This window comes from Anser cygnoides, chromosome 21 (genome assembly GCF_040182565.1).
Source record: "Anser cygnoides isolate HZ-2024a breed goose chromosome 21, Taihu_goose_T2T_genome, whole genome shotgun sequence".
Classification (NCBI taxonomy): Eukaryota; Metazoa; Chordata; class Aves; order Anseriformes; family Anatidae; genus Anser; species Anser cygnoides.
In genome coordinates this window covers 4048969-4075542 of record NC_089893.1, presented here as the reverse complement: position 1 = coordinate 4075542, position 26574 = coordinate 4048969, and the positions used below count along the sequence as shown (strand labels likewise).

At 47.8% G+C, this 26574-nt stretch overlaps 5 protein-coding genes across 12 annotated transcripts in view; 4 read left to right on the top strand and 1 right to left on the bottom strand.

Annotated features, from left to right (window-relative positions):
* DIXDC1 (DIX domain containing 1) overlaps positions 1–3106 on the top strand; it is a 39989-nt gene extending 36883 nt beyond the window's left edge. For all 6 annotated transcript variants that reach the window (XM_013187174.3, XM_013187177.3, XM_048063245.2 and 3 more), the window contains one exon: positions 42–3106. In XM_013187174.3, coding sequence (XP_013042628.2) covers positions 42–122 — 81 coding nt within the window. In that variant the 3' untranslated portion in view covers positions 123–3106. The remainder of the gene's footprint in view (positions 1–41) is intronic.
* A 582-nt stretch (positions 3107–3688) lies between these two features.
* Positions 3689–11929, top strand: DLAT (dihydrolipoamide S-acetyltransferase). The gene is made up of 14 exons (XM_048063316.2): positions 3689–4030; positions 4629–4730; positions 5058–5182; positions 5330–5486; positions 6627–6753; positions 6922–7115; positions 7632–7794; positions 8014–8081; positions 8373–8465; positions 8557–8664; positions 9142–9257; positions 9533–9695; positions 9848–9984; positions 10464–11929. The coding sequence occupies exons 1-14, from the start codon at positions 3800–3802 to the stop codon at positions 10591–10593; spliced, it is 1914 nt and encodes a 637-aa protein (XP_047919273.2). The 5' UTR covers positions 3689–3799; the 3' UTR covers positions 10594–11929.
* A 743-nt stretch (positions 11930–12672) lies between these two features.
* Positions 12673–15815, bottom strand: PIH1D2 (PIH1 domain containing 2). The gene is made up of 4 exons (XM_048063319.2): positions 15394–15815; positions 14098–14340; positions 13298–13563; positions 12673–13186 (listed from the first exon to the last, which is right to left on the bottom strand). Exons 1-4 carry the CDS (start codon positions 15788–15790, stop codon positions 13040–13042), a joined length of 1053 nt encoding a protein of 350 aa, XP_047919276.2. The 5' UTR covers positions 15791–15815; the 3' UTR covers positions 12673–13039.
* NKAPD1 (NKAP domain containing 1) lies at positions 15682–20320 on the top strand. Of its 3 annotated transcripts, XR_007163160.2 has the most exons (6): positions 15682–15815; positions 16197–16297; positions 17411–17566; positions 18126–18179; positions 18959–19534; positions 19985–20320. XR_007163160.2 is itself a non-coding variant. In XM_048063320.2 (5 exons), exons 1-5 carry the CDS (start codon positions 15747–15749, stop codon positions 19479–19481), a joined length of 903 nt encoding a protein of 300 aa, XP_047919277.1. In that variant the 5' UTR covers positions 15682–15746; the 3' UTR covers positions 19482–19811. The 3 variants fall into 3 exon arrangements, 2 of the variants coding, with proteins under 2 accessions (XP_047919277.1, XP_047919278.1); XM_048063320.2 differs by lacking the exon at positions 19985–20320 and having other exon boundaries at positions 18959–19811; XM_048063321.2 differs by lacking the exons at positions 15682–15815; positions 19985–20320 and having other exon boundaries at positions 17299–17566; positions 18959–19811.
* A 207-nt stretch (positions 20321–20527) lies between these two features.
* On the top strand, positions 20528–25915 carry SDHD (succinate dehydrogenase complex subunit D). Its single transcript, XM_048063325.2, has 4 exons — positions 20528–20681; positions 20793–20894; positions 22207–22351; positions 25255–25915. Exons 1-4 carry the CDS (start codon positions 20624–20626, stop codon positions 25418–25420), a joined length of 471 nt encoding a protein of 156 aa, XP_047919282.1. The 5' UTR covers positions 20528–20623; the 3' UTR covers positions 25421–25915.
* The last annotated feature ends 659 nt before the right edge of the window (positions 25916–26574 follow it).

Below are 26574 nucleotides of genomic sequence, written 5' to 3'. Positions count from 1 at the left end.
GGTGTCCAGGCTCCAGACATGACTGGACTCTTTTCTCACAGGTATTCCATGATGATGACATCATTCCTGGCTGGGAGGGGAAAATTGTGGCCTGGGTGGAAGAAGACCACGGGGAGAATTAATCAAGCTTTTAGGTCTTGTCACTATGGAAACCTGTAACTGGCTGCTGAGCTCGGAGAATGACCAAAAAGCATGCGTGCTGGAAGGAGTCCAATTCAAGCTGCCAAAAGAAAGGGTTTCTCTGCAAGCAACGGGTGATGCATGTTGTGTGCATGGATGCCTGGCGTGGATGCCTGACTTTCTGTGGCCAAATACAGACAGCGTTGTGGGACTGAAATGATTGTCTGTGGGAAAGAAACACCTTGCTTTGTCCTATCAACAGAACCCTGAAGGCCTTAACGATGCATTTCTCCTTTCCCCTGCTTCTCCATTCCTGCAGTATGTGCTGCAGCCTGTGATCTGGGCGTTTCAAGTCTCGTTTGTTGTACACAGTATTGCATAAGTCTGCACTGATGGCAAAAATGTGAAGCTTTGCCTTTGAGTCGGAAGAAGCCGCTGGAGTATGCGAGCAGAAGGTTTGACCAACTTTGGTCTCGGACTTGCATGTGCTGCAGGAGCAGAGGGAACTTCGTGGAAAGTCCAGACTGAGTATAGCAGTGTGACCTGGGGAAGGAAGACAGTCTTCTGAAGGTTTTCTGCATGATCTGAAGCAAAGATCACCAGCCCGGCAAAGCTTCCTTTTTCCCAAAATTTAGGCTTCCACTTCCTAGCCCTGCTTCTCCCCCTTGCCTTCCAAAGCTGTACTCACTTCTGAGGTCCTCTGGGTTTGCTTTGTTGCCATGGGGACTGTGGGATCTTGGTGCTTGCTTTTCTGCTGAAGGATTTCATTTGGGGAGGCAGGAGCTGGAATCAGCTGCTTCCCCGAGGTACTTACAGCCCCTCTCCTTGTTGAGCCCCTCTCTTTGCACTCCTGCCGTCTCCTCTGTCAGCACAGTGGACTGATTGTCACCTCCTGTGCACAGGCACCTCTGTGCTGCTGTCCACTGATTGCCAGGGCCACCAAACATAACCACACCGGTGGGATAAATCCTATCAGTAGCACCATCCGTTCCTTGGTAGGCCTGCTCCTGGGGTTTCTGAAGGAGCAGGAAATAGATGGCTGGCTGGGAGGGTGCGCGCCCTGAAAATCCCTGAGGCTTGTGTTTTTTGTGTTCTATTTTTGTTTGTTTGTTCTGTTTGTTTCTTTCCCCCTGCATTGCCTGCCTCTGTCCTTCTGCTGCCGGTCAGCTGTACTCGCACAGCACTGGCTCTGGTCTGCGGCAGACACTGTTGACTTAAAAGGTCAAATGGCAAGTCAAGGTTCTGCTCATTCTCGGTGCATGTGGCCCTTTCATGGACTACCCACGTGTCTGTGCTTTGGATGAGGCTGGGAGAGGGTGACCCTGGTTTTACTGTTTTATATTAACATGTCCTTTTGTAAATATGTTACTGTTTGGAATTATTTTGTACCAGTTTACATTGTCTGAGGACTGTGGATATTTTTATACCAGTGCAAGTGCTTTCTGTATATTTCTGCACGCATTATACTGTGTTTTACTCACTTTCTAGTGGATGCTGAGATGTTTTGTATGGTCTCTTGTTCACACAACACTGGGCTTGATCTTATTTTACTATGGAACTCCAGCTAGTTCCTACTGGGTTTTATATGCTGCCAGCTTGTACAGGCAGTAACAATGCTATTTCCTTCCACACTGCTTCACTGTCCAGGAAAGAGCTCAAGGCTTTTACCTGGCCCTGTGCCACGCTGGCACACCACAACATGCCTGCGGTGCCCTACAGTTTGTTATGGTGACTTTCCTCGCAGACAGCAAGCAGCCAGTGTCAGTGGGACAGCTCGTCAATGGACAAGTTCATCAGTGGCTGCGGGGGGGGCGGACGGGACACATCTCTTGGAAAAAACAGATTTTCTTTCTCCCTGGAACTTGTTTCAGTGTTGCATGATCTTTAGTAGGTTGTTAAAGAGAGCATGGGGTTGTTATACTGAAATCAATTGTTGTATTTCGATTGCAATTTTTTCCTCAAGTGTTGCTTCAAGTTTTGCTTCTCAATTTTATTTCGGCAAGAGCCACACACCCAGAGTAGAATTTTATGGAGACATTCTGTAGTTGCCAGTTCAGTACTACTGCTTGGTTTTGGAGCACTGAAGACACGGAAGGCTGTTAATATGATCAGAGCTTCTGGTTCAATTTAGCCTTGTCCAGTAGGCATCCAATTTTCTCCTAGAAAATAAAACAGATGTTAGCTGATACAGGAGACAGTTAGGAGCCTCAGCCTTGTTCTTAGGCCAGTTCAGGCAGCTAATCATGGGCACGTTTAATATGCTTACTGCCCTTCCTACCCCTGAGTCAAAGACTGAACCAGATCTGACAGCCTTTCAGCAATGTGCTCTCCAGAACAGCACTGGGCTGTATCTGAGGAGCAAGACTGGACAAGACTTGCTTTTTGGGGTTGTCAGCAACAAACCTATCATCAGCGTTAATGTCATATGTAAGCTAAGATGCAAACGATATTCCCTGAGACAGGACGGGTAGCAGTGCTTTGTTCTTGGGGTCCCTATGTGCAGCTCCCTCGGTGATAGCAGAGGTGGGACTGCTAGCAGTGCTGTCACTGAAGCTGAAGGCCCCGCTTTGCCTCGTTCACTCCCAAAAGTACCGCTTCGGTGAGCTGTTTGGATTCAGCTTTGTTCCTGCAGTGACACCGCAGCCTTCACCAGCTGCTTTACCTTCTGTGATTTACAGGAAGGGGTCTGCAGCAGGTAAGAAACAGGGATAAGAGGTATTGGATGGCAAGTCCTTGGACTGGATGGGTTTTGCTGATAAAACCAAAAGCTGTTGCTTTTAAATCAGTCTGACACTACTGTAACACTGACTGCAGTGAATTTATTCTGGGAATATGCTCTTAATATCATACCCAGGACTTGCATTTTTGCTGTGTTGAATGTTTATTTCTACCCAACTCTCTTCAAAGTTACTTTCCTGCTCCTATACTTGTAACTTGGCTGTGTAACACATGGTACGTGTAAAATTATATTTTCATAGAAACTCTACATAGAGTTTGCATTCATCATTTGAAACGGAGGGTGGTTCTCAGGCATGTCCTCAAGGAAAGTGAAAACCTTATCTGTGTACCTAAGATCCTGACATCCCAGATGGATAAACGTTGGTTTTAGCGGACCAAGCCCTCATCTCAATAAAGCGGGGTTTGCAAACTGAGCCTGTTCAGTGCTTGCACAGGGAAAGATAGCTGTGAAAAGTAAAAGGCGTGCATAAATCACTGAGAGGAACAGGGCCTGTTTTAGGGCTAGCTTCATACTGGTCCCGAAAAAAAAGAAGTAAAGTTTCCATGGGTTTATTCGGTGAGGTGTGTGGGATGAGGGGCTGGGGGTGAGGACGAGGATAGCGGTGGAGGGTAAATGGGAATTTTGCTAAGCTGAAACCCGAGTACCTCCCGCTACCCTGAGGATTACACACCTCAGGGTGTACACGGCGCGCTGACAGCCCCAGTTCCCTCAGCGCACGTCCTTCGGGGCCCCTCTCGCCCTCAGCCGCCCCCCCCCCCCCCCCGGGCCTGGGCCGTGCCCGGCCGCCATTCCGCGGCGGCCCCGCCCCGCGGCGCTTTGCGGCAGTGCCGCGCCGCTCCGTGCCGTGCCGCTCCGTGCCGCGCCGCGCCGAGCCGAGCCGGGCCGTGCCCGCAGCGGGAGGTCACCGAGCGCCGGGGCCCCGGCTCCAGCTCCGGCTCCATGTGGCGGGCGGTGGCCCGACGCCTCGTCCCGGCCGCCGGCCTGGCGCGGGGCTGCCGAGCGCTCAGCGCCGCCGCCGTCGGCCCCGGCGCGGCCGTGGGGGCCCGGGCGGGGGCTCCGGGACGCGGCCCGGCGCTGGGCGGCCCCGCCCGCAGGCCCCGGGGGCTCCTGCCCGCAGCCGGGCCCCGGGTCGTCCCCAGCCGCTGCTGCAGCCTGCCGGCACACCAGAAGGTGAGAGGCGGCCCCGCGACCTTCCCTTCCCCTTCCCCTTCCTTCCTTCTCCTTCCCTTCCTTTCCGCCGTTCCCTTCCTTCCTTTCCCTTCCCCTCCTCTTTTCCCTTCCCCTTTTCTTTTCCCCTTCTCCCTTCCCTTCCCTTCCTTTCATTCCTTCCCTTCCCTTTATCCCTTCCCTTTTTTCTTTCCCTTCCCTTCCCAGCTGCCGCCCCCCAGCAGGCAGCCCTCCTCGCCCCAGAGGACGCCAGGCTCTCTCCCAGTCCCTCAGCTCCCAAACCTCTGTGCCTCCCCCTGGCCCAGAGCCTCTCCTTCATTCCCCACCCCTGCACGCCAGGCCCTGGAACTGCCGCGCACCAGACCCTGGTACCACCATCGGCTTCCCCCCTCACCATTATCCCCTTTTCCCTGTATTCTGGGTTCCCTGCTGCACCTGCTCCCCTGGCACCTCGGTGTTGGGATCTTTCCTGCAGGCTGGAGGCAGTCCTGACCCGCCAGGGGTTGCAGACAGCCTGTCCTCAGTGACCTGTCCCTGCCCTGTGAGCGGGGTCCCTACGGGCAGGGCTGCGCAGGTTGTAACGCTTCCCTTTTCCTCGCAGGTGGCCCTGCCGGCGCTGTCCCCCACGATGCAGATGGGCACCATCGCGCGCTGGGAGAAGAAGGAAGGTGACAGGATCGGTGAAGGAGAGCTCATTGCAGAGGTATTCTGAGGGCAGAAGCTGCGCTGCATTTTTACTGGGCAACTTGCGCGCCCTGGGTTCTGTCCCCGGCTGTCCTCACCTGAACCCGCTTTTTGGAGACGCTGCTGGGAACGAGCGACCGGCAGCTTTACGGAGTTGGTTGCTGCTTTTCGTCTCTCTGAGCGAGAGGAGCGCTTACTGTGTTTGAGACCACGCTTTCCCAGAGCTGGTGGGACAGGGTGGTTTTGCCAGGACTGCGGGCGTTACGACCCTACGCTGTCAGACTGCAGGGCTCTGAGCTCACTAGTCTTCTGTTTTGCTCTAACAGTATCCTGTTCTTTTTCAAAGGTGGAGACAGACAAAGCAACAGTTGGCTTTGAGAGCCTGGAGGAATGCTACTTGGCCAAGATCCTGGTGCCAGAAGGAACAAGAGATGTTCCTATTGGGGCCATAATATGTATCACAGTAGAAAAGTAGGTATTTTGCTAACTCTTGAGTTGAATTTTCTCTCTTGGGACTTCTTGGCTGCCCTGTGTGAAAGGTTAAGGGACAGTCACCAGACTGGTTTTACCATTGTGTTTTTTGTGTTTGTTTTTTTTGTGTTTGTTTTTTTTTTCTAGGCCTGAACATGTTGATGCCTTTAAAAACTACACTCTGGATACTGCAGCGTCTGTGCCCCCTGCAGCCTCAGTGCCTCCCCCTCCAGCCGCAGCTCCCTCAGCCCCACCTCAGCCTTCTCCTCAGGCTCCTGGCAGCTCTTACCCTCCTCACATGCAGGTAGGAGAGCATTGCTGCTGATGCAAGATTTGTTGCGCTCTGTCTGTCTTTGGCGTTGCCAGCTCTAGGGGACTCTGTCATAAACCCTGTCAGGAGTGGGAGGTTATGAGCTGTAAGTGCAGCAGTGCAAACCACTTGAATTGTTGCATGCTTTAAGCAGGTGTTTGGGGAGGTCCCAGAAAGTGTTGTGTTTTTTTTTTTTCTGAAAATTGTTTTAGCATCCCAGCTGCCTGTAGGAGAGACTTATTTCTCCAGGATTATTGTGCAGGCTAGAAAAAGTTACATTTGTCTGAGTTGAACAGTTCTGGTGTATACAAACCTCGTACTACATGTGAATATGCTCTGAAGGCCCTGCTCGGGTCTTGGAGCAGAACTCCGTTCTCTGATACTCCAATGAACACACCAGATGTGGTTTTGAGTGACTGAAAATGATATATTTGTGGATAATCTGTTTGCTTAGATGCTGAGGTGTACGTCCATTGCTGCATCTGAGCACTTGGTAACGGCATTTCTGTGACATTCCTCTGAAATAGAAAACTTGAAAATATTGACCTAGTTACACAGTTGAGACGTGGAAGTTGATTTGTCTGAGACGTTACGAAAAATCAGCAGTTGCATGTGGAACTAATTCAAGGCTTCTCGAGCTGACTTGAATTTCAGCTACTTAACTTGATTTCCTCTGCTTGCCTTACCTGTCCAGTTCTCCAAAGCTGTAATTACATGTGCCATGTTTGTTGCACTGCAAAATGCGCATGTAAACCTACAGCACCTTTAAATGCTTACTGGAGGACAAGTTTGTATAGCTTTTACAGGGGCCAAATGTGTTTGTCAAAGACAAAGCAGCTTGCTTCAGCCTTCCTTTCAGTCTCTTTGGACTCCCGATGGGATGGTGCTACAAATGACTTTGATATATAGATTTCTTCTTTTTTTTTCTTTTGCTTGCTTTCTTTGCTTGATAAAAGAAGCCAAACTAGAGATACAGCACGTGACTGTGCTGTGCTGTAGTGGAGTCAGATCTGAGAGTGCATTAAAGGTTGGCTGCTCCTTTAGGCTGACATCATTTGGTCAGGAGTTACAATCGTGTTCCCGTTCCTTTTGCATTACCAGAATGCGATGCGCTTGTGTTCTCTGGCTTCACAGGTCACTCTCCCTGCCCTGTCACCTACCATGACAATGGGCACGGTGCAGAGATGGGAGAAGAAAGTCGGGGAGAAACTGAACGAGGGAGACTTACTGGCAGAAATTGAGACAGACAAAGCCACAATAGGTGAGTCAACTCCAAAGCCAAGAATGGATGGTGCCCCCTTAAAAAGGGAGGATCCAGAGTAGCCTCTTTTACCTGTTCTCCTCCGGCTGCTCATGACATGAAGATGTGGGGCAACGGAAAAAAGTTGTGTTACTTTTCATGCTGCTTTTCATGCTCTTTCCCTTTCAGGCTTTGAAGTGCAGGAGGAAGGCTACTTGGCAAAAATCTTGGTGCCTGAAGGAACAAGAGACGTGCCATTAGGAACAACCCTCTGCATCATTGTGGAGAAGGAGTCTGATATTCCGGCCTTTGCTGACTACCAAGAGACTGCAGTAGCTGACATGAAGGCGCAAGTTCCTCCTCCTCCTCCTCCGCCTCCACCAGTAAGGGCCTTTCTTAGCCAGGGAGAGAGGTTATGGGCACTGTAAAGAGTTTCTGGTTGGATCTAAACTGTTCTGCTGGTTTGACTGTGAGAAGCCCTGACTCCAGTAATAATGTCTATAATCCTCTGAGTGCCAGGCTAACACATGCATTCAGAAGAGATCGTTTCTGAGGTCTCTACTTTGCCCTCTGAAAACTGGAGCAGGTTATTATTTGTTATGGTCTCTTCTCCAGCCTGTTCCTTGTACCAGTTCCTTCCTGAAAATTAGGACTATAAATTACTTATTTCACCATTTTGATATATAGTTCAACAGTTTAGTTGGTGTTCTGCACGGGAAAGTTTCTGATAGTATTTCTGGTGCTGGGAAACTTCTCTGAGTACTTCCAGGTTGGAGACTACTCTTGTTATTCCCTTGACTGGTAATTAGATGGTCCTGTTCTTTTATTGCACTGAAGTGAAACCTCCAAGGTGTTTGCAAAATAATCACAAAGCTAATGGCTTTGATTCTTCTGTTAAGGTGGCAACTCCTGCTGCAGCTGCTCCTCCTCCCCAGCCTGCTGTTCCTTCCACTCCAGTAGTCCCCGCAGCTGGGCCACCTCCCCGGAAAGGGAGGGTCCTCGTTAGTCCTCTGGCAAAGAAACTGGCGGCAGAAAAAGGAATTGACCTTGCCCAAGTGAAAGGTAAGGTGCCCTTTGCCTTCCTTGTTCTCTCTGTCAGGTATCAGTTCCTCCAGGTACGTTCTTGCCTGTTCTGTTCTTTTCTCCCTATCAGGATGATCCTCACGGTGCAGCTTTCCCCACCAGGGACTGTTAGTGACTTACATCTCTGTTGAACAGAGCTTCGTGATGCCCTGTTGCAACTAATTGAAATCCTCTTACGTTTTCCTTTGACGCTTTTAGGTACTGGACCAGAGGGTAGAATCACAAAGAAAGATGTGGAATCGTTTGTGCCGCCAAAGGTTGCTCCAGTGAGTAGACCTGAGATCTGTAAGAATGGGATGTGGAACCATCATCTAGCAGGACTTAGCACTTTGTGAACTTCAGAGCAGTGTGTAATATTTAATGTGTGATTTAATAATCAATTGTAGGGCTTATAATGAACCTAGTTGGAGATCAGAGAGGTGGGGCTAGAGAGTGGAAATATCTGCTGCTCACAAGGAAGAGGCAGCAGGGCTTCAGCTCTTCTCCTACCTACTGAACTACTCTGCGGTTGGTGTTTGATGAGTCCTGTGAACTGTGCTGTCTTGCTCTGGTTGCAGGCTCCAGCAGCAGAAGCAGTACCTGCGGCTGCTGCAGTCGCAGCAGCACCAGTGGGGACCTTCACAGATATCCCTATCAGCAACATTCGGAGGGTGAGGAGATTTTACTTCCCTGACGTCATTATTTGTGATCATAAATTTTCTGAAATCATTTATTTTTGTTGTTTCTGTTGTGTACCCTCAGGTCATTGCTCAACGACTGATGCAATCTAAACAAACAATACCTCACTACTACCTTTCTATCGATGTGAACATGGGAGAAGTACTGGTGCTAAGGAAAGAACTCAATCAGGTCAAGTATTTGGGGGGTTGGGGGGAAACTGCATTCTCTCACAGGTTTGCCCACCCTGCTTTTTGGTGATATGCCAGTTTGGGTTGGAAAAAATACTCTTTCCAGTGCCTTTTCTAGCTGTTGTGCATCAGTTCTGGACTGTCAGTGACAGAATGAGATTTTTTGCCGAGGTACTGTGTGCTAATATCTAATTTCCCTAAGAAGGCCACATAGTACCCTGCTTGAGGGTAAAAAAATAAAATAAAATGTTAATTCTAAGCCAAGTTTGGGGAAAAACAGACATAAAAAATGTGCCTTCTTAGATTATGAAGGATATATATTCACCTCCTAAATTATCTTGGCACTTCAAATATTAACGCTTACAGGTAGTGTGATTGTTTTCTCTCATTTTCTCTAAGCAAGACTGCGTGGCAGTGACTACCCAAATTATTTTACACATAAGGGATAAACTGACACCTCAAATCTCTTCCTTTGCAGGAGGTCTCGGATAACATAAAGCTTTCAGTCAATGACTTCATAATTAAAGCTTCAGCTCTGGCATGCTTGAAGGTGCCTGAGGCAAATTCTTCGTGGATGGACACAGTTATTAGGCAGTAAGTTTATGGTACGGTCGAAGCCAGAAACTTTATTTGTTCAGTAGAGAGTTGATGGCAGAGTAGCAGATCTTCTGGCGGGATTTTGAGTAGGGAGGGGAGCAGGTATAATGCAATAGTTGAGGGGGTTTAATGGAAGTGCCAAGAATCTTGAGTCTGAGGCTAGTGTGAGGTGAAACAGTTGTTGCAGAACAAATATTAACTTAGAGTTGTCTTAACACCTGAAATTCCTTGTGTCTTGCTAGAGTAACTGGCATCTCTGTTGTATCTTGCAGAAATCACGTAGTGGACGTTAGCGTTGCAGTGAGTACTCCTGCAGGCCTTATAACACCTATTGTGTTTAACGCACATATAAAGGGCCTGGCTTCCATCAGTAAGGACGTGGTTTCTTTGGCCACTAAAGCCCGAGAAGGTAAACTTCAGCCACATGAATTCCAGGTGAGGAACTCCAGCTGCTAGTAATAACTGCCGCCCTTGTCTTCTGTCCCTCTTCAGAATGAGCAGTCTGTTTCATGACGTGTCAGCTGTGTTCATTAATATTCCACTTGAAACAGATTTCTGAGTTTTCTGTGAATGTGTTTGTCTTGTAGGGTGGCACTTTCACGATTTCCAATTTAGGAATGTATGGGATTAAGAATTTCTCTGCCATAATCAATCCACCTCAAGCCTGCATCCTCGCAGTTGGCTCCTCAGAGAAAAGGCTAGTGCCGGCTGATAATGAGAAAGGGTCAGTATTCATCTGGTTCTGCGTGTACTGAGCTTCTGAATTAAAACTCTGAAATAATGGCTAGTTTTCTAACACTTCCCCTAGATAGATTTTTTAAAAATAGTTATTACTTGTTGACATGCTGCTTTCAGCACCTTCTGAAGAAGAATAGGGAGATATATGTTTCTCCTGATGTTTGTGTGATCCTGTTGCAGTGACGGATGAATGACCTGCCATATGTTTATTCTTGCAACTTCCTTGCAAGTTAAGGAAAGGCTGGCCCTTTCTTTGAAGGGGGTGGGTTGGGGAATAAGGTATGGAAAAGCATAAGGGATACACAACAGTTTAGCCATCTGTTCCTGTTTAACTACTTGCTTAATTTTATATTTAAGGAATGCTCAAGGGGTGGATTATAATTCAAGTGTCCTGTGTGAGATATAGCTGCTTTGGCAGTGATTTGCAGAAGATTGTGTTAACTTTCTTTTTTTCTTTTTTTCCAGATTTGATGTGGCCAGTGTGATGTCCGTTACACTTAGCTGTGATCATCGTGTTGTAGATGGAGCAGTTGGAGCACAGTGGCTTGCGGAATTCAAGAATTTCCTTGAGAAGCCAGTAACCATGCTGCTATAATTTAACCATGCAAGCAAAATTTTCCTGGGTCACACTGTTTTGTTTTAAACAAGCTATTTAGACTTTAGTGTTCAGACTTATTAAAGAGTTCCTTTTTTTTTTTTTAATTTTAAATATGTATTATATTATCTGGTAATGTTATTACCAGTCTGTACAGAAACAAAAGTTTGCAAAAATGCTTTTCAAAGCAATATTACAGCTATACTGTATTTTTATACAGTTAGTTAACTTGCAAACTCTTCCAAAACAGAGTTAAGCATCCCGGATTTACAAATGATCCAGGCAGAATGCATACTGCCACCTGCTTCTACACTAGATTGAACGAGGAGGGGCGGGGTACATACCAGGTAATTTCATGACCTCAGTGTTCTCAGAAATTTGAATTACAAACATCTCTTCACAGGAGTTCAGATTAGATGGTAACTGAAACGTACAAGGTAGGCGAATTCCCATATTATCCTGTTCTGCTGGGGTGGGTGACAATGACAGATGCACTAAGGGACTGAAGCCCCTGGGAATGGTTTCTCAAAGGCCAAGTGTTAGCATTCCAAAACTCTTTTGGAATTTGGCACTGGTTTGGACCTTCTCAGCTTTGGGATCCCTTTTGAGCACTTTAAAGGTGAAAGAGCACTGATACCTGCGGTGTCACAGCTCTCAGATGCCACAGGGAATGTGCTGTCTTTGTGTAGACTTTCACTTACATGTGCTTTTCATATGAAGACTCTTTAATTGCTTTTCCTCTTGCTAAGTTAGTATCAGGCTATGGTGCCATGGAAGTAACCATTTTGCAGAACATTCAAGAGACTTTGTGTGTTGGAACCCATATAGGCAAATCACACATGATAATAGTGCCACCAGTGGATGTTAATCATGTGGTGACTCAAATGTTTGAAGTTTTTTTCAGGCATTCTAACATAGGAAGCTCTGCGTTAGTCACTGGTACTGCAGTTCTTCCCTGAATTGTCGATGTTGTCCCAGCCTCAGTAAACTGCAGAATGTGCTATCCATGTATATATTGTATGTAAAATGCTTATGTAGTTTGTTGGACTTGTGTCCAGTTACCCCAGTCATTGTATCCTGGAAGGGATGCAGTGCTGAACATTCTTAAATTCCACTTTCCACTTGGAAATGTTCATGTAAAAAGGAGGATTGTGCAGTAATTACAAAGTGACCGGGAGAATTCAACAGGGGGAGAAGTTAACAAAACAAAAAGTTAAAGCTAATCTGTTTTTCTGTATATTGCATTAAGTACTGTCTCCTGTAAAGTTCTGCTACAAAATTCACTAAAGATATTGGAAGAAAATACTGTGGAAATTAAATATTTTTGTGGGAACTATTTAATGTCTGGTTGCTGTGATAGCTGGTTTTCATGCCTGGCTTAACCAAAAAAAAAAAAAAAAAAAAGTGCATTAAAGTTTGTTTTTTTTAAAGATCTAAAATATCTTGGTTCCAGACTTGCTCTAGTGAACCTATGTTCTATTAAATGTTTGGAATTGACAACTACTAAAACATGTTCCAATGCTTTTCTCTTCAGTCGTGTGTGGCTTATCGTACTGCTGTGGCACAGTTAGAGCTGTTCAGCCTTTCAGTCTGATGGTGAAACTCACCCTATTAACCTTAAGTTGTGATCACAAGGATTCCAAGATAACACAGCAAACTTGGAATATTCCTAGCTTTCTTGCTCAGTGTTCACCGGTACCTAAGGTTCTGGCTAAAGAAGGTGCTGATTTCTTCCTGTGTGAAGAACACTAGACAGTTCACCTTATGGTTACACTCCCTGAATGACGGGGAACAGCCTTGCAGTCTCAAAGATCCTATCCAGGGTGCTTGCTTGGAGTGCTGATAGTGACTTCCAACACTGCTTACAGCCTTCCCAAGCCAGCTCAGCTCACGCAATGATAATATTTTAGCTTGTATTTGATTGAAAAGACTACAAAGCCTATTCCGGTTAAGTTCAGCAGGGATTGTCCTAAAGAAAACAGGAACAGCATGCAGGGCAACTGGTACAACTGCGTATGACACACCTCTGCTAGTCACTCCAGCATAAAATGCTTGCAAGAGCTGCTTTAACCACATAAATCCAGTAAGCAAAATAATTTATTTAACAACAAAAACACAGAAAAACAATGCAACTGCTACTGCCATGTATCTTAAGGCAAAATTAATGATACAGTAAGGCTCGTATGCATTTATGGTTCATTAGTACAGCTGTTAATATATTCAAGTATTCCTTGAGTATTTAGTCTCTATGTTTTCCTAAGTTTGGTGGTGCTAATTTTCCTCCTGCCTTCCTTTTCTACATGTACTTTCTAAAGGCATTTTGAGGTATTCACCTTTGAAGATTAAGTCAATTAACTCATCACCAGCTGCAAGTCAGGGTTCTCGTTCTGGGCTTTTGTTTAGTTCTGTCATCTGTGAACAGGAACTGGACAGAATGTAGAATTCTTTAACACGCAGGCTTTGCAACTGACACTGTGATGAACAATACCCCTTTTTCTTTGTTAAATGTTGCTGTAGCTGTTTCCTCATCCACCAATTCTGGCAGATCTAGTTGTAATTTGTATTTTTCAGGGACATCGATGATTATGTCATCCTAAAACAATATTAAAATACGTGATTGGTTATTTGACAATGAATTAGCAGCAAGTATTTCTAGGAATTTGATACCAGACAGAAAACAAGGTTATTCTTTCCGTTGCCTTACCTTTGAAATTCTCAGATCACACTCCGAAACAGAGCTCACTTTAGGCAATTCAACTTTCAGTTCAATTTGTAATGGCTTCTTGTTTGCATCCTTCACAGTGCTCATTTCATAGACAGGGGTGCTCAGCTCCTCCGGCACTTCTGTACTGCTAATTTCCTCTATCAGAGGCACTTTAGACTGTGTAACACTTCCTTTTTTCAGCAGGATAGGAGCATTGCTGTGGTCCTTAGCTTCTATTCTGTGTAGCAGCTGATCAAGTGTCAGTTCTTTCAAGAAAAGAAAGTTTTTCACATAACAGTCAGTTACTAAGAACTGTTACACCACTTGACAAACTTATCACTAAAGTTTTAGCTTTGTAATTAGCAATTTTGTCAGCTGAAGACTCCTATTTGCAGTTGCTCCTTCCCTCGTGATTTGTTTTTACTGCCAAGCTGTTAAATGTTGCTGTTTTCAGAGCACTGGTAACAGCAGCAACCTCTTCTACTCATGTCAGAGCAAAAGAAACTTGGTACATCACAGGATCAGCCCCTATCACAGCTTCCCCATCTAGTGGTTATAGAAAAAAAGGGAATTTGCTGTAGCAGTGTCAATAGTTTTTTTAACTGTAAAATAAAGGAAAGTAGAAACAACACCGGAGATGAATGCAGACAGGCCAGCAGGGCTCAACTGTTGTCTGGTATGAATACTACTGCCTTACTCTGAACTTTTAGAGAAGTGCTTGGTTTGTGCTTAAGGCAAGAATTGGGGCTGGGGGAGTCTGATAGGCCTTCAAAGAAAACTGACAGCAGCTGCCTACATACCCTTTGTGTTCTGATTGAGACAGGGCATTGGCATCTGCCATCCTTGCAGACGTTGCTGCATCCTTTCCAGGCTGCCTTTCAGCTTGAATGGTTCAACAGTGTACGAAGGTGAAAGAATAACATCGCATCGTTCCTCAACGAATTTAAGGGTCATATGGATCAAATGTTTCATTTTTTCTGGGTTTTCTTCTCCCCTCCGAAGAACATCTGGGTTATATGCAATATCTATAATGCTGTAAAGATCTAAAAAAAATAAGCTGCATCAGAATTAGTGCTTCGGTATTATGTCCTGGTTGGCCAGGACTGAGCTTTCAGATTTTTTTATAATCAGTTTAGAAGCAAAGAAACTGAATGTGTGGCTGCCGGGCACTGATGGAATTCACCTTTCCAGCAGTGTGTTCGCGCTCTGGAAGCGGGAATGTGGCACACCTCACCGTGACCATATGTGGCTGGGGAGCCACCTGGTGCATAAACACCCTGCGGGATTTAGATGGGTGCCAGTTGTGAATCCCTCGGAGTGCCTGGGCAGAGGGAATCATAGGATGGGTCGGGTTGGAAGGGACCTCAAAGATCAGCCAGTTCCAAGCCCCTGCCATAGGCAGGGACACCATCCACTAGAGCAGGTTGCTCAGGGCCTCATCCAACCTAGCCTTGAACATCTCCAGGGATCATAGAATGATTAAGGTTGGAAGAGACCTCTAAGATCATCTGGTCCAACCATCCCCCCTACCACCAATGTCACCCACTAAGCCATGTCCCCAAGCATCACGTCCAACCTTTCCTCAGACACCCCCAGGGACGGGGACTCCACCACCTCCCTGAGCAACCCATCTCAACGCCTGACTGCTCTTCCTGAGAAGAAATGTCTCCTAAATCCCAACCTAAACCTCCCCTGGCACAGCTTGAGGCCATTCCCTGTAATCCTATCACCAGTTACCTGTGAGAAGAGGCCGACCCCCAGCTCCCCACACCTTCTTTTCAGGTAGCTGCAGAGAGCACTAAGGCCTCCCCTGAGCCTCCTCTTCTCCAGACTAAATCCCAGATGGGGCATCCACAGCTTCTTGGCAGCCTGTTCCAGTGTCACCACATTCTGAGTGAAGAATTTCCTCCTTATATCTAGTCTAAATCTCCCCTTTTTTAGATTAAGACCGTTCCCCTTCATCCTGTCGTTATCTGACTGAGCAGAGTCCTCCATCCTTTTATAACCCCCTTTTAAGGCCGCAGCGGGGTCTCCCCTCAGCCTTCTCCCCCCGATGCCGCCCCCCAGCTCCCTCAGCCCCCGATTTATTCCCGCACCCCCGTCTCCGGCCGGCCTTTCCAGCGGCCCGGCCCTCACGGGCACGGGCGCCCCGGGGCCTCCGGGGGCCGGCACCGCGCCGCAGCCGCACACGTTGACGAAGAGCGGGGCGGCCCCGCGGGGCTGAGCCCTCAGGCAGAACCGGGGCTCCGCCGGGGCTCCGCACAGGCTCCGTAGGAGGCTCAGGCAGGCCGGGGGCTCGCCCTCCGCCATTTCCTCCGGCAGGGCCCCGTTGCCGTAGCGACAGGGCCCGGCCCCGTTCCGCCGCCGCCGCCGCCGCCGCCCGGGGGAGGCGCTCGGCCCGGCCGCGTCCGGAGGCCGGGGCCCGGCCGGGGCCGGAGGGGGCCGGAGGATGGCCCGGGTGCCGGTGGGGAAGGTGCTGCTGCGGAACCTCATGCGGCACACGGGAGCGCACAACAAGGTAGGGCCCGGCCCCGAGCCCCGCCGGGCCGCCGCCGGAGTTACCGGGGGACATGGAGGGGGGGGGGGGGGGGGAAGGCGCCGCCGGGTTTTTGTGAGCAGCGAGGCTCTAAAACAGCCGGGTTGGTTTCTTATCGCGCTCTGCGTGTGCTTTGGGTTGCCTCGAAGAAGTTTCGGTCGCTGGTATCGTGTACAGCGGGGTGTAGGAGCTCGGTGGTCCTCAGCAAACCGCGACTTGAGTTCCTGCCGGCCCTGGCGAGGCGTTAATTTCACGTGTTAATGGAGGGGTTTGCTCCCCCTCTGAGCTGGGGACTGGGGTAACGCGCCCTGTGTTGGTAACCGTGCCCCGGCACTACGCTGCCTTCTTTTTTATGACTTTCAGATCCAGGAAGAGACAGAAATGTGGAAAATCAGGGAGTGGGAGAAGCAGACAGAAGAGACGTACTGGAGGAGGCAAAGCAGGATGCTGTCGGACACCTCCAGGTGGGTGCCACTTGTGTGGAGGAAAACTGCCTTGGCACAGTCACTGAACCCTTTTGCATTATAATGCTGTAAGAGCATTTTGTGCTGGCCATCCCCTAATAATGTAGGAATACCACATAGGTCACAGAGTCCCTGGAAAGAAGTCAGACCTGCACTTAAATCTGACTTTTTATCTTTCCATCTAGACGTATAGTCTTCAAAATACAACAGTAAGTAGGCCGGGCTCTCTGAAGGAGCTGGAATAAGAAGTGCTGAAGTCGTAGGTCAGAAGGGTGCGAGGGAAGTCTAAACATATTGGCCTTCAAGTTATCAGTAACCAAAATTGTTGTCGGATGGGGGTCCTGCACTGGTACAACACTAGTATTGACCACCTCTTAAGCGGTATCTTTCAAACTGTTCTGGCCCACCTGAGGATCTCACAAGTTATGCGAAAACAAGCGGGTTTGGTGGGGTTTGCAAGTGGAGATTTTTTTTTTCTCCTTTTCTTTTTTTAACTACGGGGACGATATGTCAGAAATGTAAATGCTGCAGGAAGTGGTTTTGGTATCTCAGGGGAGAACACCTTTCAGACTCGTGCCAAGTGCACAGGTGCTGCTTTGCTCAGGAAGTGTGGGACCGAACGAGCCGCCAACACGTGAGATCGCTCAGAGCTGTTGGTGCTTGTTGGTGGATTTGCAGTTTTAGTACTGGTACCTGATCAAACTGTAGTTCTAGTTAAGTCAGTTCTGCTTCCCGAGTTCCTCATTTGCCAACTTCTACTAGCAGCTACGTCTCACTGCATGTTGCTAGTCTGCTCTTGCAGAGTATTCTGAAGGAGGAGAACTGCATTTTTCATGGTAGGCAAGGTAACCCCTTCCTCTAATTTAGCGTGTCTGCTGAGAATTTTGCCGTGCACTGTAGGCAGTAGTAAGTGTGAAAACCAGCGTTAGCTATTGAACTGGTTTTGTGAGAGCTCTTAATGGTGACTGTCTGTTAAAATGATAGTTGGTCTTCTTGCATAGATGGACACTCAAGACTTGCTGGATTTTTGCTCCCCTCGCTGGACTAACCCCTTGCTCAGAAAGTTTCTCCATCAGAACTGACAGCTGAAGGACAACTGTTCTCTTTCTGCAGCAGTCGGATGCGCAGTGACGGCTTCGATGACGAAGGCCACAGGGCCGACTGGAAAACAAAGAACTCACAATTTCTTGACCCAGTCGAAGATGATTTTCTTAGAGCACGGTCCTGGAATAAAAAGCTCTATGAATGTGAAGCCAACATGCCAGACAGGTCTGTGGAGTGTTTTAAATGTTCTCTGATTGTAACTGTAATTGGAGCACCTTTCTGGAGTCCTGTACTGAAATATTAGCGTGTTACTCTTGTCGATATGTACTCCTATAAAATAGCGTTTGATCTCGTTTTGAGAATAAGATGCACAAACTTTTGCACTGTCACAGAGTATCTGATTTGAATTTGTCTACAGAGTTCCTAAGTCACAATAAGCCGCAAAAGCTAAGCCCTAAGTTTACCACCTAAGCTTGGTATTTATTTCTTTGCCCAAGGAACTGAAAAAAGTCTAAAGAAGTGCAACACAGTGCTCCTCAGAGTTCTTTTCAAGAAATGGAACTTATATTATTAGAAGTAGGAAAGAGCCTGAAAACATCAAGTGTCTGTAAATAGTACTAACCAAATCAGTTGTTTTTCCTTCCTTCTTTCCTTGTTGGGAAGGTTCCGATGTCCTTTCTTTCTTGTGTCTAAACTTGTGCTCATTCTGCGGCTCTGTCTTTTCAGAGCCTTTTTTCCTCTTGAACACTTCTCTGCTTCTAATACTTTTTTCTGCTTCTTACAGATGGGGTCACAGTGGCTATAAAGAGCTATACCCTGAAGAATTTGATACAGACAGGTAAGGCAAATAGATTCAGAAATGTATCTCAGGTCTGTCAGGGTATTCAGGGAATTTTACAAACTGAATTATTAAAAGTTTTGATTGTAGATCTACCTTTAATGGCAAAGCAACACTGTTTAGTTACAGATAACCACTGAAAAAAATTAGTCCATTAATGTGGTTTCCCCCTGTCTGAGTCTTAAGGGAGAATTGTGTCTCTTGTAGTAATTCAGCTTGAGCTTGAGTTGCTGAAATGTTGTGAATTGTGGAGGGTCTGCCTGAGCCAACAGGGAAACAGAGAAGTAAGCTGAATCCAAATCAGGTCAGTAGACACACTGTCAGATCCGGATTCCCCACTGCATTGTAGTGGATCTGTGTTTTCTGTGTTAGCCCTTATTTGGAGAGTATCAACCCTCCCAGACCCCTGGAAAGCGGAGACTTAGCTGTAAAATAAGATCTTAGAATTAATTATGTTAAGCTACACCTAGCAGTCATCGAGTACAAAATTTGTCAGGCTTACAGGTTTGAAATAACCTGCTAGAAATTATTTTCTCATCAGTTGGTGGCTTTCAGTACATGTTGTCAGTGGTTCTGCCTCAAATACCTTGATCAGGGGTATTAGTAAGGTGTGGACCAAACTGTTAACAAGCATTTGAAACAAAAATGCAGCCACAACATCCACTCCCCTGCACTGATCAATTGAGTCAATGGACTTGCTAACAACTTTGAGATAGAAAAGGCTCAACTGCTGTGTGCCTGCCTGCCTGGTTTCTTCTGATGATCCTTTGTTCTTGCAGTGACCAGCAAGAAGGAGATGAACAAAACGCTGTCAATGGGAAGAAGAAATCTCATTTGAGAAAGCAAACAACCCACGGGTCGCACAAACGGAAAAAAACAAAGAAATCGCACAGGAAGAAGCAAAAAAAGCATTCGCACAAGAAGCGAAAGAAAAAGAAAAAGGAGCAGGGGAGAACGACGTCAGATTCTTCCCGGGAGAGCGAATGCTCCGAAGAGGAGACTTCAGGCACTCGCAAGGGGAAACACAAGCGCAAGAAAAAGACCAGGAAAGTGCCTGCCAGGGAACCTACCTCGTCTTCTGGGCAGGAAAGTGACTTTTCCCATGCAAGTAGCTCAACCACCAGCAGCTCTGAGGACAGTGAATCTGAGGAGAAAAAAGAGAAACGCCCCCCCAGAAAGAGAAAGAAACGTCACAATTCTGTGTCGGAGAGGCACGCTGAAGTACCGGAGAAGAGGAGCAAGAGGAAGAACTGGAAGGTGGCTGCAGATGATAAATCTGAGGATAGCTCAGACGAGGACTGACGAGGAATTGCTGAGTCCAGGCTGCGGCTCAGGCAATACGGTAGAGGACAGAGGCAGGTATTTTTCTTTCAGCACTGCCCCATCTTTCAGCATTTTTCAGCACTGTGGTTTATCCTTCCTCCCAGACCGCAGGGGGGGAACTGAGCCTTGGCAGCCAGCAGGAGCTGCCCCCTTGCTTTTCCTTGACTCAGGAAGGCGGGGGAGCAGTTCCCTGCCTCACAGGTTGGCTCGTCCTGCCAGCTTCAGATTTGCTTTATGTGACCAGGTTGATCTTTGATGCACAGAAACGTGACAGGCTGTCTGCGGAGTGAAGCAGGCACGTTTGCACCATTTTTATTTGTTTTATTTAAGTTTTAACAGTTTGGGTTTTTTGGGTTACCCGATTAATGACCAAAACTTGCAATAAGAGATGGGAGAGACAGGAAGTCCATCAGCTGAGCTGCTAACAAAGGAAGTGTCACTGGATTTACCCTCTGGTAACTGTGTCTTTCCCCCTCCAACAGCAGCAGACCTGTGTGGCACCACGCACAGGCTCAGCTGGACGCGGACGGGAGCATGAGGGAATGCTCCCGTTCCAGCAGGAGGTGCAGTGCAAGACACCCGTGCGGTTGCTTGATTTAGACGTCTCTCCACACCCTGGCACAGGCTGGAGATTGCCTTGCCTTCCTCCTCTCCAGAGGGCTGCTGCACCCCTTTGTGCCAGCAGAGAGCCCTCGGCGGGCGTCGTGTGCTCTCCAGCCTGCCTGATGTCTTAATGGAGAAGGGCAGAGGCCGGACCTCCGTGCCGTGCAGCAGCCAAGCCTTCTTCTCACGAGATAAATAAATCCGGAGCTGTCTGATGGCTTTGTGCTTGCTTTGGCAGAGAGCTGGGGGACGGGGCAGAGCCCGGGGAGACGGGGAGGGGGTTCGGGGTGAGATGGGACGGGGCCGCGGGGACCGGAGGGGCAGAGGCTGGGCCGGGCACGGCACCACACGAGCCCAGAGCCGTGCGGGTGCCCGCCGAGCCCCCGCCGAGCGGGGCCGGGCCCCGGGGAGCTCCGCACCGCCGCTGAGGGAGGCCGCGGAGGGCGGCGGCGGAACAGCGGGGGCCGCTCCCCTTCCGCTCCTTCCCGTTCCGGTGTCCTTGGGCTGCGAGAGGGAAGATGGCGGCGGCGGCGCTGCTGAGGGCTGGGCTGGGGGGGTCCCGCGGAGCCCGGGCGGGTGAGTGGCACGGCACGGCCCTGTCCTTGTCCCCTTGTCCCCTTGTCCCCGGCCTGTCCCGGCCCTGACCGCCGCCCGCCCCCCACACATACCCCCCCCGTCTCTCCGCAGCTCTCCTCGCCAGGAGCCTCCTCCTCCGCCGCCCGGGGGTGCTGCCGGCCCTCGCCTCAGCCGCCGCTCCGGCCCGGGGGAGCCACGGCCAGCAGGGGCACGGTACGTCCCGGCGCGGTGGTGTCCGTGTGTCCGTCCGTGTGTCCGTCCGTGTGTCCGCCCGGGGGTGCCCCGCTCCCAGCCCCCTGCTGCTGCCCGACAGAGCGGCCGCGGGGCGCTGCGGGCGGTGGCGGAGCGGCAAAGCCGCTCCCTGAGGTCTTAAAGCGGGTGTTACCGTGCTGAACGCTTCTTGACGCCCCCGGCACGGTTACCTAGCGGTGGATAGCAAGGGTGGAAGATTTAAGGCCGGCAGCGGGAGGCAGGGGGAGTGTTTCCGCGTGGCCCCGCCGAGGCTGCCCCGCTCCGCCCGCGGCACGGCGCTGAGAAGCGCGGCGAGGCCGAGGCTGCCGTGCTGCCGTTACAGCGCGACTTGGGAGTGCGAAGGGTGGAGAAACGTTGGGGAAAGCAGTGCCTTAACCACGGCTAGACGGCTTCCTTCCTTCTCGCTCAGGCTTTCAGACTAAACACGCTTCGTGCGCCTGCTGCGGAGCGTCCTTGGCCATGGGGTTCCCTAGGGCGGTTTATTCGTCCACACCCCAGATCCCTCCCGTGTTTTACTGCAGGTTCTTTCCTTTCTTTATCCTGTCACTTTGCTGTCCAGTTCGTTTTTATTTGCAAGAAGGAGCAAAAACATTTGGCTTCTGTTTTGAATATGCATGTGTGAGGCAAGCACCCTGAGGGTATTGATTTCTGAAGGTAATTACACGCAGTCAATTCCGGATGTTTTTTTGCTTGGGCTGGTGCTGATCATTCTGGTTCAGGGTATCGCTTATGAAATTAGAGTTTTGGCTTCCTCCAGAACTGATTTTTTCCCCCTCCTTAACAGTATCTGCACGCTTCTAGAAAGCAAGAGTTAGTCACAGGGCTTCCTACCCAGCGCATCCGTGCCTAGAGTCACCTGTTACACAGTCTGCATTGTACCCAGCTGAGCATCAGTGGAGGACTGAAGCCCTTTGGCCTCCAGGCTGCTTCTGGGTCACACACCACTGTGATAATCTCAGAATTTTACTCTGTGACTCGGGTCGTGAGGACCTGTGTTTGTTTTGACCTCACCCGTTGAGCTTCTGCTCCTTTCAGTTTAAAGACACTGCTCTTCCTCAGTGGCAGCAAAGAGGAGTATTTAAAATAAACCTTCTAGGCACTGTAAAATAGATATGTTTTCTCTTCCAGTAATTCAGAGACGTCTTGCTCAGACGGAAGCGTAGTAGTCTGGTTGGAAAAAACAGGTCCTTGGGTGGCATCGATGGGAGGAGGCGTGTGTGAGGCTGCAGCACTCTGAGCAGGAATGTTGCACTCACAGTCCTTCTCCTTGCAGGCGGCTCCAAGGCTGCGTCCTTGCACTGGACAGGCGAGCGAGCTGTCAGTGTCCTCTTGCTGGGCCTCCTCCCCGCAGCCTACCTCTGCCCTGGACCGGCCGTGGACTATTCACTGGCTGCAGCCCTCACTCTCCACGGCCACTGGTAAGCTCAGTAGGTTCCTCAAAATTGTCAGTGAGCTCTGATGGTCAGGACGGCTCCGAACCTGAGGTCTTAAGGCAACACATGGCAGTAAGTCCACAGACTTCTTTCCTGAGGAGTATAGAGCACCTGGAAAGGGGTGCCAGCAAGCTCTCCGAGTTCTGGTGACTGTCATGATCTTTAACAAGTCTCGTTGTACCTTGGTCTTTCTCTGTCACAATGTTCTGTACGTCAGAAGGCAGGACACACATTGCTACTAAGCAGTCTGTAAACTCAACATTCTCTGGTGTTCTCCTGCACAATACGAACCCCAAAGTCCTGCCTTGGAGAACTGCCTTGGTACTGGCTGTGTAGAATCTTGGATGGTTTTGTCTTGTAGAAGAACTGATGTTTTATGAACAGAGGGAACAGGAACAGAGCAGATCTACATAAAACAACTTCTTCTTCTAAGGTTCTGTGCCGTGGGCTGCTTTGTCCATCTTAACGGTGATGAGATTCTGCCTAATGAAGAGTTCGTAACGAGCACTGCAGTGAAGAAGCTGAGACCTTAGTCATTATTTTCTTGATTCTTGCAGACCAGATGCTCGCTTACATTCTGAAGTGCAGTTCTGCTTTGCTCTTTCATGTGAGTAGGCTGGCCTGGCCTTCTGTCCCTTACAAGTCTAGGAATGGATTCAGCTGCGCGGTTGGCCCAACTGGCAGCAGTTACATTCTTGAGGTGACACTGCTCTGCAGTTCCTTGTGGCAGGGGTAAGGCAACTTCAATGGACTTAGAGGTGGCAGGTTTCTTAAATCTCAGTTTTGCCCTTAGGAAGTCGCAGCAGGGATTCTTGCACTTTCTGGCAGCTTCTTCCCAAAGCTCTCCAATCTAGCACAGAATTCATCAGAAACGTGGCTGTCCTTGAACTTGGTTGACGGAGCTCTTTCAAATATAAAACAGGTAAAGCAAATCCTGCCTGCTTTGGAGCACTTCTCTGCTTGCTGGGCTCGTGCATTTCAGTGCCGCGCTGAATGTGAACATGTGGCCAAGTTCCAGGCAGTGGGACAGGCTGTTGCAGGCCGATGTGTCGAAATGAGTTCCTGGAGTGACGCTTAGTGTTGATGCACACAGCTTTGATTCATCAGTGAGTGTCTCTTATCCAGCGTCAGGATTTTTCGTACTGGGAATCATTTGTAAGCGGCATGGGGATTCCCCTGTGAGAAAAATATCTTGCTGCTTTTGTGTAGCTCTGCAGTAGCTTTCAGCAGAGAGAATCCCTCCCCCACATCTTGCTTGTGTTGTTCCCTTTTTAAGTTGGGAAGTTGTTCCAGTACTAAACTCTTATTTTTGCAAAGTGTGGACGCAAAAATCTAAATCCTACACAGAGAAGTTCTCTAGTGCTTTCATATGTGTTCAATGCTAGAATATCTTTTAAAGAAAAAAAATGATTTGCTTGCCTTAAAAGTTTAGTTGATTGCCTGACAGATCAGATAAATCCTCTAATAGCTGATCAGAAACTACAGAGGAGTTTTTCATATATTTTTGAGGGGATTTCTTTCACCTTCTGCTGTTTTTCTATCAGAAATCTTGTTCTAAAATATCATTACACTTTGTCAAGACACCTGGGGCCATCTTGTACTGTTTTCACTGGCGTGTGATAAATATTTCTCTGCCCAGTGAAGCTGCTCTGTTTTGAACTAGGCCGTGTGTCTACCACAGGCCAGCTGCTTCCCAGTAATTCCCTTCCTTGTTCTCAGGGCCACTTGTCTTTTCTCTTGAGGGCTTTGTGTGGTTTAATTAGTTTGTGGTCAAGTCACACAGTTATTTTCCTGAGAATTCTTAGCATGACTCAAGTTTATTTTGCTATGCAAAGTGAAGATCTATTGAAGGTCCTTTATCACCGCTCCAGCTGAAGGACAGCCTGTGAATCCCATGCTGGGTATGCCTTGTCTGTTCTTAGAGCAGTCCATGGTGCAGGTGCTTGCACTTCTGACCTTACTCCACCATTCAGTGATAATTCAAGAATTAGTTGCCTTTCAGATAGCTTCTGCTTTCTGCTCCTCTTCCGTGTATCTAGGGCTTCTTTGCACCCCTTTTCTCACATTCGACATCATGACGGTATCAGAGTCCCATCTGAGTGAAGCTGAGCTCTGTTCTCTTGGGGTAGAATCTGCTGCAGGACTTTGAAACTTGCCAGGCCACCAGCGTGGCTTAACTTGTGGGAGACAGGTCCTTCAGCTTCTTCACATTAGACCAAGGCAAAATTCTAGGAAGAAGATTGTTGCATTAAGTGTGCTTCTCTTTTTCACCAAGTTGCCATCTGTCATCACAGAAAGTAAATACAACTGCTTCTGGGAAGAGAACTACCGCAGCAGGGTGATAAGAGTCCTCTGTCTTCCTGTTGCTGAATGGTTTAAATCTGGACTACAGAGTTCAAGTAAAGTCTGACAGATGTAGGAAAAAAAAACAGAGTATGCTAATCTCTATTTTCTAATCTCAATACACATCCTTGCGTCTTTTGTGCATTTGTGACAAGGGTTAGTCACAGAGTTTGGGCAAGAAATGCATTTCCTTTGGTCTGTTTTGTTCAGTCCTTCAAAATCAGGTTAGCTGGAGGCAGATACCTATTGTTTGGAAGAGCTGTGCCCAGCACCTTCTTTCCTCAGTATTGTTAAGTAAACTCCGAGCCAGTATATCTGTATTTTAACAGAACATGTGAAATGTTTTTATATATTTTCACTACATGCATCTGCTTTTTGAGTGGGAGCTAGACCTTTGGTAATAGTGGTTGATGATAGGTGGTGGAAGACCTGACAGGTTTGAGCCATTTTAGCAGCGCAGCCACAGTAGAACGCTTGCATAAACCGGGTGGATTTTCGTGGGGCATGCTCTTTCCTGATTTCAGCTTGTTGCTCTCATTCTTTAGGGGGCTTGGACAGGTTATAACTGACTACGTCCATGGAGAGACACCCATTAAAGTGGCCAATACAGGTCTGTACATTCTGTCAGCCGTGACCTTCGCTGGCCTCTGCTACTTTAACTATAACGACGTCGGTATCTGCAAGGCTGTTGCCATGCTGTGGAGCCTCTGAGATGTGACGGGTCCCTGACAAACACGATTGTTCATTGCTGCCTTTGCTTTACCATATTTTTACTGACGTGTTTGAGATGAGAAATGAAAAACCAAGAGTCCGTAGTATGTACATACTGCAGCCAGTTCATCATGTTTGTGATTTATTGCAAGAGCATTAAAAATCTTAGAAAGGAAGTAGAAGATACAAAGTGGATAATGTCCAGGTGAGAGTGTGTTGATTTAAGCTGCACTGCAAATTTGGAGTAATTAAGTACATCAAAGATGGAAAGTAAGCTGAAGATAACTTCCCTTGTAATGGCAACTTTCCATGAGTTGTTTTCTAAAATACAGTCTCCTGTTTTGTAAAGCGAACTTGGAAATTGAACTGTTATTTCTGACATCACAACTGAACTGTATGTGAGGCACTCCCTGTCATTCTTTTGATCCTGAGAGTTGGTGTAGAAAAGGGAATACTTTTTTCTTAATCCATACAATAAAGAATTTACAGAAATTGCATGTGTTTCTGAATAATTTTTAATACTGCTATTTTTCTCTCCAGATCTTTTTTTCTGAAGTCACATTCAAATACTTATTCATGTTGCTATAGCTCTGCTTTATGTCATTTAGATGTTATAAAATAAATATTTTTATGAATATGTATTGTCCTTTTTCCTAAAGGGGTGACATACTCTTGACTTTATAGAAGAGTCATTTCCATAATAAAATAAAGCAATAACTGACTTAGACTTTTGCAGATTAATTTGAGGAGACATAAATAGCATATGGTTTTCATAGCTTCCCTGCAACCCATATGATCAGCTGCAGCATTTTTTGTTTTCTAAATAAACACAGCCACACTTTTTCCAGTGTGATTGAAAAGGGAAGGAATGTATACCCTTATGTCATGGCTTGACTTGGGACTGAGCCAGCATTCTTTTCCATATCTTCAGGTTCCAGAGCATTTCAGGGGAAAAAATGAGATGACGGTTTTTAACTTTCTTCTCAGACTGCCGTAATAGTAAGGAGTGGTTGTTTCCACGTTCTGATGGTACTTTTGCGGTACTATTAATAGTAAGAGGAACAGAATTGTGTTACCATCAGTGTGGTTATGCAATAAACAGAATCGGTAAACTGCTGAATTTGACAAGATTTCCTGACTTGATTTTTGAATCT